Raw genomic sequence first — 14840 nt, forward strand, 5'->3', positions numbered from 1 at the left:
TCTGTGCTCCACATGCAATGAGCTACTGAAGAGTTTAGTGCTTTAGGGTCCATCTAAGGAGGATGGAGGCACATCAACAAGTGGGATTTTGGAATTTTCATCAGAAGGCTCAAGCCAGGTTTAATTTGGGCTCATCAACTAAAACCGTGTTACTCCTAAATTGCAAAGCAATTCCCACTGCTTACAAAGAACTACATAAACTATTCATTTAGAAATACAATGTTCTGAAAGATTTAAAAAATAATGTCCTTCATTTATTTAAAGATAACATGATGAAAAGTTAATAATGGTTCAAAAAACATTGATGCATTTTCTTATAAAAACTCAATAGTAACTTAATAATGAAGCTGATTACATGATTGCAACCATGTCATTGAAAACAAAACACTTTTGAGGAATGAGGAGAAACTTATTAATGACAGCATTTTTCACTAAATTTGACATGATAAAAATAGCTTTAAAAATATCTTCTATATAAATGGTTTTGTACATTGGGAAGCAATAAATTGAAAGGTGGTCAAATAATAAAGATAGAAATGTGGTCAGTGATCTACTTTGTACAATTTAACTGTCAATTTTATTTTCCAATCCTCCTGTCACTAATTTTCTTTATCAACCTTAAGTGCCAGTTATTTACTATATTCCAGTCTTTACTATTTCAAACTTTCCTAATATGCCCATTCATGACCTAGTTGTTTCCTTCTTCACCCTACTCTCTAATATTAATACATCAATTTAAATTGAAGATCCAATTCTTGAAGAAAAGTATCATGTCTTATTCATATTTGTATTCTCCACAGTGTCCATTTCCCACTAGAATTCAAGTTCCATTAAGCAGAACCCTTGAACATCTTGGCTATTGCTGAATTCCTGGGTATTTAGCATAATTCCTGGCATATAGTAGAGTATTATGAGTGCATTCTGAGTGCGTAAATGAATGGATTTTAAAACATAAGCTCCATGAAGGTAAGGATTTGTCAGTTTTATTCATTGCAAAATGAATATTTGACAATTACCAGGTGACTGAATGAGTATTTGGAAAGTTCAGTATTCATTATATACAATAAAAGTTCTTCAATCTGTATATCTTCACAGAAATCAAATATAAAGTATTTATGTTGCCTTTCACCTAAGTCAGTGGATGATGTATCTTTAAGACATCCTTTAAACTGCAAGAGTAAAATGTAAAAGAATCAAAATAAAGTGGATGTTTACATTGATTAGTTTCAGTTTTGTTCCTTGTACTTTTCTGTGCTCTAAATTTTCTGCAGTGAAAATGTCTTATCTTGCAATCAGGAAAAAAAATACTATTTTTAAAGAGCGTAAAGGATTAGATCATTTGCAAATGTGTGGCTGAGGAACCTTTAAGGACACCCAGGTCCAATCAAGGTTATCTGGAGTTAAAAACAGAGAGAAAAATATTGGAATATGAAAACAATTTAGAGCTGAAACCTAATCAGCCTGCCCCCCCCAAATAAAAAACAAAAAAAACTCTTGGGAGGAGAGATGGATGGCACTGATCCTAGGAAAAAAAGGACATGGTAGAACAAGTACTTATAGTGATATTTTTTAGAAGTGTTCTTGAAGTATGACACCCTTGTTGTGGACTGTTTTCCCCAAATTCATATGTTGAAACCCTAATCCCCTATGTGCTGTTCTGTGAGATGGGGCCTTTGGAGGTTATTAGGATTAGCTGAGGTTAGGAGGGTGGGGCCCTCATGATGGGATTAGTGTGCTTGTAAGAAAAGATACCAGAGAGTTTACATACTCCCCCTCTCCCACCCCATTCTCATCTCTTTCCCTACCATGTGGGGACACCGAAAGAAGAAGGCCATAAGCAAGCTCAGAAGAGAGCCCTCAGCAGAACCTGATCATGCTAGCACCCTCATGTTGGACTTCCATCCTTCAGAACTATGAGAGAATAACTGTGTGTTGTTTAAGTCACTCAGTCTGTGATATCTTTTATAGCAGCCCAAGCAGACCAAGACAGAGCAAGGAGACTAAGATCTGAACTGTTATGTGGCAAGTGGATTTCTTTTTTCTTTTTTTTTTTTAAGATTTTATTTTGTTTTATTTATTTGGCAGAGCGAGAGATCACAAGTAGGCAGAGAGGCAGGCAGAGAGAGAGGGGGAAGCAGGCTCCTCGCTGAGCAGAGAGCCCGATGCCGGGCTTGATCCCAGGACCCTGAGATCATGACCTGAGCCAAAGGCAGAGGCTTAACCCACTGAGTCACCCAGGTGCCCTGGCAAGTGGTTTTCTATACTGGAAGAGGATCCCCTCAGTAATTCAGTCAACAAATGTTTATTAATTGCTTACTGTATTTCATGCCATGTGCAAACTAGTGAGGGTCCAAAGGTAACCAAGACAAGGCTCTCACCCCTAAGGAGCTGATTTCATAGGAGACAAGCATGTAGACAAACTGAAAAAAGGGTTATAAGTGTTCTAATAGAAGTATCTTCTCTTTTATACATATCCCTTTTGTAGGATACATACATCCCTTTTATAGGGACTCAGGGGTTAGAGTAATTGTTTCTATCTGTGGTTGGGGTTTAGAGTAATTGTTTCTATCTGTGGTTGGGGTTGGGTAGGTTTGGCTGACCTGAGTCAACACTCTATATCAAGTTAACTCTGAGTTCACCAACCAAGTGGACAGCTGTGACTCACAATATGGCGATAAACCTAGGCTTCAGTGGTGAGCCCTGCACAGGCCCATACTGGACATTTAGAGATTTAGATGGTGGCTGCTCACCGAGGAGAAGGAGAACTCGCTGCATGCTCTCCAAAATGCAACAGGCTATCGGCAGTGCCTAAATGGCTTCTTCCGCCCTTTCTACACTGTGAATTTCCACTTCTCATTCTTCTTTGGGGCCTTGACTATTTATAACAACATTCTTATTAACTTATACCAGTTGTATTTTTTATAAGTTAATAAGCGTTTGGAACCCGTTACTGTGACAAAAACTATTGGAGAATGTGGACCTAGCACTAACTCCAGCACCCTTCTGGGTCACATGTCTTTTGCTGTCTAAGTCTTAATCATCCCCACATCCTAGCCAAGACCCTACTTTCTCTGGAAGCTGTGCCTAAACTGCACCACCCCTGGATTAGGTGGGTGCTCCTGTTATGAGCCTCCTAGACTCCCATATTTGCTGCATTATAGCACTTATCATACTGTTTTGAAATCTCTTATTTGTCTCCTCCATCAGACTGACAGATCCTTAAGGACAGGAACAATAACAGTTTTGATGATGTGCTTAGGTCATCAAAAGCTTCCACTAAGTATTTGTTGAATGAATCTGGTTTTAGAGCCTGTCAAAAGAGAGGATCAGATGAACATTGGGTTTATGTTGCTGCCACCAATGTACACCTAACCAATTAAGTTCAGTTTGAAATACCTATCTGAATTTTTGTGTAAATTAATATAATCCAAATAAAGAGCATGAACTAGAAGAAAACACCGTACCACAGAGTAACCAACATCAGGCTGATGTAAAAATGAAGCTGTTATGGCTTCATAATATGTAAGCTTAATAAAAATTAAGCTGGTTTTAAATAGAGGTAAAAGGCATGGAGAAAGGATCTGGAACAGCAGATCCAGTCTAAGGACAAAAGAGGAATGGATAGGCTTTATGCAAATCATCTTGGTAGGATCAGAATATTTATAATCTATTCATTTAATACATTTTAATATCTACTTTAAGATTAGACTGAGCTTTGGATTATGGGTTAAAGAGTTCTGAGTTCAGGGATATGACAAGTAAGTAATAAATGCTTCAGGGATACATACACCATGAAAAACACTGTGAACTGTATTCAAATATGATTATTCTAGCAACTAGGCAGGAATTGACCTAGAGTCAAAGAGAATTTAAAGATGATACATTAAAGCAAAGATGGTCTGTTGAGTAAGTGGGATAAAATGTGACCTATATAGATAAGCCTTTCTTCTACTGTCTTCTCTGCAAGCATGCCACAATGTTTGAAATTCTTGCCATAGAAATCACTCTTTCAGTTTAAGGTACTATCTTTAGAAAGCCTGCTAACATGCAAGATTATGCTACTAAGTGATGGTAACATTCCATACAATGGTACCTCTGTCTCCCAAATCTGAACTTTTCTTACTCCTAAGAATCTCACTAAAGGATGCTTAGTGGGAGGCAATACTATCAGACCTCAGAGCTGGGTGTGGTCATCACCAGTAGAATGTAAGAGGAGATATGTGGCCAAATTCACATCATTTACTTAAAAATAAATTGCTTGCCTTGGATTCACCCTCTCCACTTCTTCCTGAAGTCTAGAAAGGAGACATGGGAGAAATTCATCTTTAACCTGTCTTAGGGCTTAAGACATGTCAGAGCCTCAAGATAGAAGGACATGGGTCTCTGAGGAAATCCATGAACTGATTAATCATGACAGCATCAACCAGTCAGCCAGTTTCACAAAAGGGAAATAAATTTCTATTTTAAGTACTATATTTTTTGTTTCCTCATTATAGCAGTTTACCTTACTCTAATTAATATTACGTTCATGAGGTTGGCATAAATTTGACAATTAGTTATCTCTCACCTACAGCAAAGGAAGAGCCTAAAGATATGGGTCACAAGAAACAGATAAGAAAGGGCTGAACCTGGGCACCCCTTAGGGGAAGGCAAACTCAGAAGCGCTGCTAAAATGGGAGACTCTTGGTTGTCAGTTAGGAGAAAGGATAAGGTCTTTTGACATCTAGATAGGTATAAGAAGAAGAGCCAATGAAGACACTTGGCACACTTGAAAATTTTGGTGGGACCAATCAGTTACAATAATTCACAGAAGGGTAATAAGAGAGGTTGAAATGGAGAAGAGGCAGATTGGCACAGAAAGTGGGAGTAGAAACTCATGAAGGGTTGCATTATGGTATTTAAAAATAAAAAAGTATAGAGGAGTCCAAAACATTTCAAGGTTTGAGTGGTCAGGTGACCATGAATCATGAAATTATGACAGTAACAGTAAGTTAGATCAAGCTTTTGGTTAGTAGAACAGGATACTGAACTTAATCTTTTCCATGTTAATTTTAAATTATGGTAGTGGGGAGCCTGGGTGGCTCAGTCTTTAAGCATCTGCCTTTGGCTCAGGTCATGATCCCAGGGTCCTAGGATTAAGCCCAGCATCTTTCCTGCTCAGTGGGGAGCCTGCTTCTCCCTCTCCCACTCCCTTGCTTGTGTTCTCTCTCTTGCTGTGTCTCTGTCAAATAAATAGGTAAAATCTGAAAAAAATAAATTGTGGTAGTACATTTTACTAAATAATTTAAGATACACAATGAAGAGGTATTTGAAAAAAAAAAGAGAGGTCAAGAAATTAGGTTGGAGATGTAGAATATTACCACCGACATGAAAAGGACGGCTAAAAATGCTCTTTAAAGAAATAGCCACACTTTTGGTTCTATTACATTTAAAGCTTAAACATTACATATCTCAATATGCATCTAGATAACATAGACTTCGCTAGTTGGTAAAAGAAGTTTCTGGCAGCAGCTTTCTAATCATTACACTCAGCCTTGTCTCTTTTCACCTCTAAACTTGTATAGAGGTCTCTTCCTGAACTTCTTCACCTTTATTTTGATGTTCAGCTTTCCGGAGAAGCCTGGGACCCAGCAAACCAATGAGTAGACTTCCAATTGGGGCTGTGATGAGGATGGACAAAAATGCCACTGTCAACACATCCATTCCATATTCTTCTAACTGTTTCTCTCCATGTGATCTTGCTGTGTCCAAAGCCACAGATCCTATGGCAGCCTATAAAAGTTTAAAGGTAACAAGGGAAACATAAGACAAGTGCATAGAGAAAAGGTGAATTATTTTGTCATTTGCAAAAACAAATTACTGTTCTTTTGCTCAGCTAAGAAAGTTCTATTAGTTTTCTTTCAAAGTATACTGCAGTGAGTTTTGGTTGTTTGAAAACTCTCCCTGCTTGGGGAAAGAATAATGATTTATATGTACCTATTTGCATAAGGTAGGGCTACAAAAATATCAGGCAAATATATGTCAAAACACAAGGCAAAGTCAGATTCATGATATTAATTAACTAGAACATGATACCATATCTACTAAATTCCACCTGAGTAAAGATGAGAGTTACCGCTCATCTTATTCTTTTATCTTTAGTAATTTCAAAGTAAGAAAAAGAAAGATGAAAAAATGCAGTGATACTTGAAGATGGTGAAGTTTTAAATGAAAAAACAAAACAAAAAACCCCACAAAACAACCTATAAGAATAGGTACTGCTTTTAGAGGCTAACTAATTAAACATCATGAAACTTGAAAATAAGAAGCTCCTTCAAAACTTGAAGTTAATCTTATTAGACATTTAGTTAATTTTTGCCTCAGGAGTTGGTAAAATATTTTATTTAAAATTTATTCTTTTGGAAAGTTTCATGAAAATTTTTATTCTCTTTTACAGGCAAAATGCAACATTAATGCACATGGGAAATTAACATATATGCATATATATATTATATACATATATTATATATATATATATATATATTTTTTTTTTTTTTTTAAGATTTTATTTATTTGACAGAGAGAGAGACAGCAAGAGCAGGCACACAGCAGGGGGAGTGAGAGAGGGAAAGTAGGCTTCCTGCCCAGTAGCAAGCTAGATGTGGGTCTCTATTCCAGGACCTTGGGATCATGACCTGAGCCAAAGGCAGATGCTTAAAGACTGAGCCACCCAGGTGCCCTGGAAATAATATATTAAACAATCTGGTTACTCCCTTGTTCCACAGAACACAACAACATTAGCCTCTAGGACAATGAAACAGAAGAGAAAATATCAGTATGCATGAAACACATGGCAGAGACTACCAATTGCCCACAAATATCTGAATATACTCTTCTATTATAGAACTCTTGAGTTTCAGCTGTTCATATTACTGTACAGACAGTTTTTCAGCCTTCTTTACAACTAGATGAACATACATTATTCAACATGTTCTTGATAACGTTTCCTTATTTTATACTGGCTTTGGTAGCAGGAGAGTGCCATCTTTCAAATTTTAATGTTTAGGAACTCATCCCTCATACCAAAGTTACTAGAGTGATTATTTTGATATTTACCCATTAAAGTTACCAGAGGTAGCAAGGAAGCTGAAGATACTCTGAGGGAGAAACTATTCCACTTATTGTACTACTAACCTCACAGTATTCATTTTTTTTTTTTTTTTTACTTTTTAAAAATTAACATATAATGTATTATTAGCCCCAGGGGTACAGGTCTGTGAATCGTCAGGTTTACACACTTCCCAGCACTCACCATAGCACATACCCTCCCCATTGTCCATAATCCAATCGCCCTCTCCCTACCCCCCTTCCCCCGGCAACCCTCAGTTTGTTTTGTGAGATTAAGAGTCTCTTATAGTTTGCCTCACTTCCGATCCCATCTTGTTTCATTTTTTCCTTCCCTACCTCCCAAACCCCTGCTTTGCCTCTCAGATTCCCCATATCAGGGAGATCATATGATAGTTGTCTTTCTCTGATTGACTTATTTCTCTCAGCATAATACCCTCTAGTTCCATCCACTGTCATTGCAAATGGCAAGAATTCATTTCCTTTGATGGCTGCATTGTATTCCATTGTATATATATATACCACATCTTCTTTATCCATTCATAAAGAAGGTTCTTGATGGACATGTAGGTTCTTTCCATAGTTTGGCTATTGACCTCACAGTATTCTTATCCATTATGTCTCAGACTTCTTTGAAAGTCTGATGGAAATAAAACTTCTCTGGAATAATGCCAAAGCCCACAGCCACAGCCATAATTATATGGCTTATAATTATAGTGCATACAGATCCCCAAAGCTTCCTAAATTTAGAACATCTCATTTTGGGGATGCCTGGGTGACTTAGTTAAGAATCTGAATCTTCAATTGGAGAAAGACGACTATCATATGATCTCCCTGATATGAGGAAGTGGAGATGCAACGTGGGGAGGTTTAGAAAAGAATAAATGAAACAAGATGGGATTGGGAGGGAGACAAACCATAAGAAACTCTTAATCTCCAAAACAAACTGAGGGTTACTGGTGGGGAGAGTCGGGAGAGGGTGGTGGGGTTATGGACATTGGGGAGGGTATGTGCTATGGTGAGTGCTGTGAAGTGTGTAAACCTGGCAATTCACAGACCTGTACCCCTGGGGGCAAAAATACATTATATGTTTATAAAAAAAAAAATTAAAAAAAAAAAAAAAGAATCTGACTCTTGATTTGGCTCAGGACATGATCTCAGGGTGGTGAGATTGAGCCCCAAGGAAGATTTTTTCCCTTGGCCCCCACCCCGCTTGGGTGCAGGCTCTCTCTCTCAAATAAATAAATCTAAAACAAAAAAAGAAGACATCTGATTTTCATTTCATAAAACAAAAATTTCCGTGTTTAAACAATTACAAAATAATCAGAGAAGAGACAGTTCAATACTGTTTGCTATAATTACTTTGAAAATAACATAATCAGAAATATATTATGTTTGCAACAAATAATCTATACAGTTCAATTTAATTAGTAATTAAATTCTACCAAATACCTGGTTAATACTTTCAAGCACCTATCTCTTCATGCCTTATTCATTACAGTGCACAATTTTGGGGTCATGTGATTGATATATTTGACAGAAGTTTTAGCTAGTTTGAAAAATTTACTACCAACCAATAATCTAGAAAACCAATAAAGCATTCTCAGTTGCTTTTCAATAAATTTTCTCCTTTATATATAAAGACTGTGGTCAAGCATAACTGATCATCAATTATATTGACAGTGAAGTATTTCCAAATACTAAGATACACCATGCTATTTCTTTTTCACTCTCTTCTTGGAAGATATTGAAATGAAAAGGTTTAACAACTATCTTTCTGGGTGATTTAGAGGGCTCTGACTGATAAAAATTCAAACTCTTTCTTCTCATGACTACTGCTTTCTAGTTAGTGTGGGAATTTATTGGATTTTTAGTTGATTAAAATAAAGCTAATCATCTAGATAAATTTAAATGAGCCATCATATTTAGGAAATCAGTATATGTAAAATAAAACTTTTAAAGAATAGATTAGTATAAACCCTTTTCACAAATCAAATTTAGATTACATCTTTTCCACCAAATTTGAATAAACCCTCTTGTTTAAAATTTCAGGGTGTCATATAGAAATGGGGGTTAAAATGCTACACCATCCAATCCATCATTACCTGGACTGTGGCCTTAGGAAGCCATGCAAAAGAAATAAATATCTTTTCCTTGATGTTAAAACCAGCAAAACACACCATCAGAAATGTAGTCAAAATTCTTATCAATACTGCAATGCCCAGGATGGCAACACAAAGGCCTGTAAGAAATATTTAATTTTTAGACATAATAAAGCATTGGGGGAGAAACTGTATCTCACGGTAATTGATTCAAAATACTATCAACTGTAATTATCTAAATATATTAAAAATTAAGAAGACAAAATGTTTAGGCATAATTTATCAAAACATCAATAACAAGAATCAAATCACTTATTTAAAAGAAGGTATTTTTCCTAGATTAAGCCAGAAATTAATTAAACATATTTGATATATATTATAGAGGAGATACGAATGTTATTTCTCTCATGCTTTATCGTATGAACCAAACTTTCTTCCATGTGTTTATTCAACATTAACTTATTTTTTTTAAAGATTTTTATTTGACAGAGATCATTTATTTAGTTGACAGAGATCACAAGTAGGCAGAGAGGCAGGCAGAGTGAGAGAGAGAGAGAGGAGGAGGAAGCAGGCTCCCCGCTGAGCAGAGAGCCCGATGCAGGACTCGATCCCAGGACCCTGAAATCATGACCTGAGCCGAAGGCAGAGGCTTTAACGCACTGAGCCACCCAGGCGCCCCTTCAACATTAACTTATTAAATGATAACTGTGCATGACAGGATTTGGACTAGGTGTTGGGTATACAAAAATGTATAATGTACAGATTTTGTTTGCCACTATGAACTTCAAAGTCAGAGGAAAACAGAAACATAATGAATTAATGTACTATAAGGTACATACAGTATAAACATACTGGTAAGAAGTCATAGAAAAGAAAAAGTTAATATTTTCATTAAAATGGTTGAGAATTGTTTATGGAATATAAACCGAGGTGATATTAAAGATATTTATTAGCCAAGATGAAAGCAATCAGTCAATCAGAACAGAACTGGCAGAGCACTGACCAATCAGAATGGACACTGGCTGTCTACACATGTTTCACCATATTGGTGTATACACTGACTACCCATTAGCCCAGGTACACATGTACAGCTACTTCATTCCGTCCTTTAGAATCCTTTGCTGTCAAAGATAAGTTCGTCTTGATTTGCACGCTGGGGATTGTGACTAGGTTACTGAACCTGAGAAAGGCACAGCTAAGGTGATTGCTAATATGGTGGTTTTCTAAAAAGTAGCATTTGTTAAGTGTTCACTCTGTATCAGTTTCTGTATTAAAATTTAAGTGCATTCAGCACCTAACTCTTACAATCTGTGGGGTAATCTTTCTTATTTTACAATTGAAAAAAATGAAGTTTAGAAAGGATAAATGACTTTCTCAAGTTTGAAAGGTGAGTAAAACAGATAATAAAACCAGATAGACAGCGCCAGAGGACTTATTGTGAATCTGCAATATGGCTTCTTTATAGAAAGGTGTTGTGGCTTTTTATTGAGGGATATTGCTCAATCCCTCAATGGTTTTCAAAAGTTGGTAGGTTTTCAAAAGCATTTATTGCCTGAAGTACAAAAAACAAAAGAGATTATACCATTGCCAGGAGGGAGCATTGAAGGTTTGGGGAGAAGAGGATTTAGAAATTTTGAACGTACCGAGTTTGAAGTTTTGTGAGATTTACAAGTAGTGATGTCCAATCAGCAATTAGATACACTGATTTAGAGATAAAAATTTTGGAATTATGTGGTTTATAATCAAAGCTACTGAATGTAGATAAGCTCAGAAAAATGACACAGAGAAGCTTAGAAACCTTTGGAACAACCCTGATGAAGAGTGGCATTTAAGCTACATGTAGTGTAAGTGAGGACTCAGAGTGCAGTGAAAAATATGAAGTTTCAGAATTCAATGTAAAACATGTTTTAAAGAGATCAATAGCATCAAATGCTGCTGAGTTATCAAGTAAAAAAAAAGACTGATAAGTATTCAGTGTACTTAGCAATATAACCTTGGTGAGAGCAGGGTTGGTTGTATGATGGACAGAAGCTGGGCTGAAATGTATTGAAGAAGAGAGTGAGAGTTGAAATGGAAAAGGGAAATATAATCACTTCTTCGGAAAAGTTCGAAAAGAGGAGTAAAAACAAAGTTTGGTGGGTGAAGGGGCAAGTTGAGTGGAAAAAGAGTTTATATATATATATATATATATATATATATATATATATATATAAATTGTGGTAAATATGCATAACAAAGTTTACCATCTTAATCATTTTTTTTTGAGCCACCTAGGCACCCTCCATCTTAATCATTATTAAGTGTGCAGTTCAGTAGCATTAAGCTGAACATTCACATTTTTGTGTAACCAATCTCCAGTATTTTTTCATCTTGCAAAACTGATTAAACATTAAACATTAATGTTAAACAACACTTCATTTCCCCCTCCCCCAAGCCCTTGGCCACTACCATTCTACTTTTTGTTTCTATGATTTGACTACCTGGATACCTCATATAGGTGGAATCACACAGTATTTGTCTTTTGGTGACAAATGTCCTCCAGGTTCATCCACGTTGTAGCATGTATTGGAATGGAAAGACATTATTTTAAGACAGGAGAGATTAGAATTTATTTAAATTCTGAAGAGGAGAAAACTGTGACATGAGAATAGGGGAAGAATCTATGTATGAGGTCCTGAAGGAGGTAGTGGGAGATGGGATTCCCAGTAAAGATAGAAGAATATGGAATGAGTGGAATGGAGGAAAGAATGAGTATATGTGCACAAATAAATTTTTAAGTGCAGTGTTATGAAATCAAAAGTTTTAATACGATGACTTTAGAATGTATGAATAAATAAATGAATGAATGAATGAACAAACATTGTTGTTCCATGGATATATATTATAGAACTGATGAATAATTCTGGCCCTTGATCAAAACAAGTCTAATTGAACATTTTTGTCCTTGGAAAAAAAATTTTAAGACCTGCATCTTCTGGATAGTGGTTAGTAGTGTTACTTTTCTTTACAAGGAATAACATTAAAGGTATAAAATTTATGCCTGAGATTGAAAAGAATTATTTTCTGGCCAACTGCTCTAAGAGACTTAGATTATTGTTAACTTTTTATACAATTGTGATAATAACTATACCTACTGAAGGTATTCTACTGAATATAAAAGTTGATTTTAGCAAATGTACTATTTTGAAATTCTTACCTACAGTTTCTGGTCTGAGAGATGCAATAGATACTTCTGCTCCAATCAGTCCGAAGAGAAGGGGCTGAAAAATGTACCAGGCACCTGCAATGATTTTTTCAACCTCTGCCTAAAAGAAACACCCCCCCACACAGATTTTTATTATATGAAGTTACAAGTTCTAAGAATTTTGCTAATTTGAAATTTGAGTCAATTTGACCTGAGATAGGCTTTATTTCTCTGACATTTATAAACAAGAAAACAGAAATAAGAGAACAGAAAATTATATGAAGATCTTTCTAACAAAGTTATTATATGAGGTGCTTTAGAGTTTGTTTATAAATTATGCTAATTATAAGAATCTAATAAAATAATCTTATAAGGATTTCTACTTCTGAATATGTGATATGTGTGTGTATATATGTAATACTTAGTATTACTTTATAGTTTAAAATTTTGTTAATTTTCATTCAGCAATATCATTCAGAGATCTTATAATAGCAGTAAATATATCTAGATACACATCTAATTTTTGCTCTATAGTAATCTGTGGTATGGAATTATCAGTATATTCAATCATTTCTTTATTGACCAGCCTTTATGTTGTTTCCAATTTTATCTTTATAAAAAACAGTTTAGGGGCACCTGGATGGCTCAGTGGGTTAAAGCCTCTGCCTTCAGCTCAGGTCATGATCTCGGAGTCCTGGGATCGAGCCCCGCATCGGGCTCTCTGCTCAGCAGGGAGCCTGCTTCCTCCTCTCTCTCTGCCTGCCTCTCTGCCTACTTGTAATCCCTGTCTGTCAAATAAATAAATAAGAATTTAAAAAAAAATAAAAAAATAAAAAACAGTTTAAGGTTATCCAAATCATGCACAAAAATATAATTCATGTATAGTAAAGTGCTGTGGTTATTATTTTATTACTCCTTGGCTCCAAAACCACATTTCATTGTTGCTCCGGAGAAAATGAGGTTGAGGCCTTTAAATATTTCTCCTTTGCTACGTGGCATCACTAAATTTTGTCAGTAGAGGGTACTGAAGAGATATTACAAGGAAGAAGCTCTTCCCGATTTCCTGTGCTCCTCGCTGCAGGATTCTATAGCACACTTGGGTTTCTTTAGTATACAGATGGTTTCCACAGTGCTGGGCTCCAGCAGTGCATGGCAGCTAGTAGCACCCAGTGGCCAGCAGCGGCCCTAAGCTTACCCTAAGGGAGTTTCATAGCCAAATCCCTTGGGCAAAATACCTCCCCATGCACACTGGAGGGTGAATTTCCTGCAAATCTGGAATATATATTTCCAGCAAATTGTCCAGACAGGACACCATGGGTGTCTTCTCTACCATCCAGTGAAGAAAGGCTTTCTTTCTTTCTTTTTTTTTTTCAAGATTTTATTTATTTATTTGACAGAGAGAGATCACAAGTAGGCAGAGAGGAGGGGGTAGGGTGGGGGGGGAAGCAGGCTCCCTGCTCAGCAGAGAGCCCTACTCGGGGCTTGATCCCAGGATCCTGAGATCATGACCTGAGCCGAAGGCAGAGGCTTAACCCACTGAGCCACCCAGGCACCCCAGAACAAAGGCTTTCTACCAAGATCTGGATTCTGAGGCCTGGGGAGTAGGTGGGGTGGAGTAGGGTGGTGTAAGTGGATGGCTCAATCTCAGCGTTTGCTGTTTATAGCTGCTATTCCTATATTTGCCAGGCGTCTTTTACCTCTCAGAAGCCAATCCCTTGTTATCTGATCCCCTGGTTTGGTGAATTATAAACTTATATTTTATAATTATAAACTTATATTTTAAACTATGTGATTTCCCTTTCCTGATAAGATCCTAACTGATATAAGTATGAACTTTATACCACATTTTGCAAAAACCCTAAAAAAAGAGGGACACAATTGACTATAGCAAAACTAAAATGTTGTGTGGCAAAACAAACCATAAGCACATAAAGAACAACAAGATGACAAACCGGGAGAAAATATCTGCACTGTGTGTAACAGAATAAGGAGCAATATCCAACCAATAAGAAAAAGACATAGAACCCAATAGAAAAATGGGAAATGCATACATACAAGTAATTCACAGCTGAAAGCAACACAAATGGCCAAAAAAACAGAAGATGCTAACATTCAGTAACCAGTGAAATGCAATTAAAATGATATGACACATTTGGGGGGCACTATATTAGAAAAAATAGTAAAAAGTTTTTTATAATGTCAAGTATCTGTGATGTAAGGAAACTCTCACTAATTGGTAGAACAAACCGGTAGTGCTTTTTTTGGAGGGCAATTTAGCAGTGCCCATTACAGTCTCTAAAAATTTATACTGAAGAGATTTTTCCAATCAACTAATAAGAATCTATATTTTTGGACAGGACTTTTGCTCTTAAAGTTACACATCTTTGATGATCTGGTTTTCCATATCTATTTTCAACAGTTTAACAAAGGAGGATTATATTGTGTCTCTA

General features: G+C 36.3%; 1 protein-coding gene across 1 annotated transcript in view; it reads right to left on the reverse strand.

The window, feature by feature from the left end:
* Positions 1–464: 464 nt before the first annotated feature.
* Positions 465–14840, reverse strand: part of SLC9B2 (solute carrier family 9 member B2) — a 66927-nt gene continuing 52551 nt past the window's right edge. Inside the window, exons 10-12 of the mRNA XM_047718115.1 lie at positions 12403–12511; positions 9210–9346; positions 465–5772 (exon numbers count right to left, since the gene is read on the reverse strand). Of these exons, the coding sequence (XP_047574071.1) occupies positions 5551–5772; positions 9210–9346; positions 12403–12511 (468 nt within the window). The 3' untranslated portion in view covers positions 465–5550. The remainder of the gene's footprint in view (positions 5773–9209; positions 9347–12402; positions 12512–14840) is intronic.

The sequence above is a fragment of the Lutra lutra genome, chromosome 2, assembly GCF_902655055.1.
Source record: "Lutra lutra chromosome 2, mLutLut1.2, whole genome shotgun sequence".
NCBI lineage: Eukaryota > Metazoa > Chordata > Mammalia > Carnivora > Mustelidae > Lutra > Lutra lutra.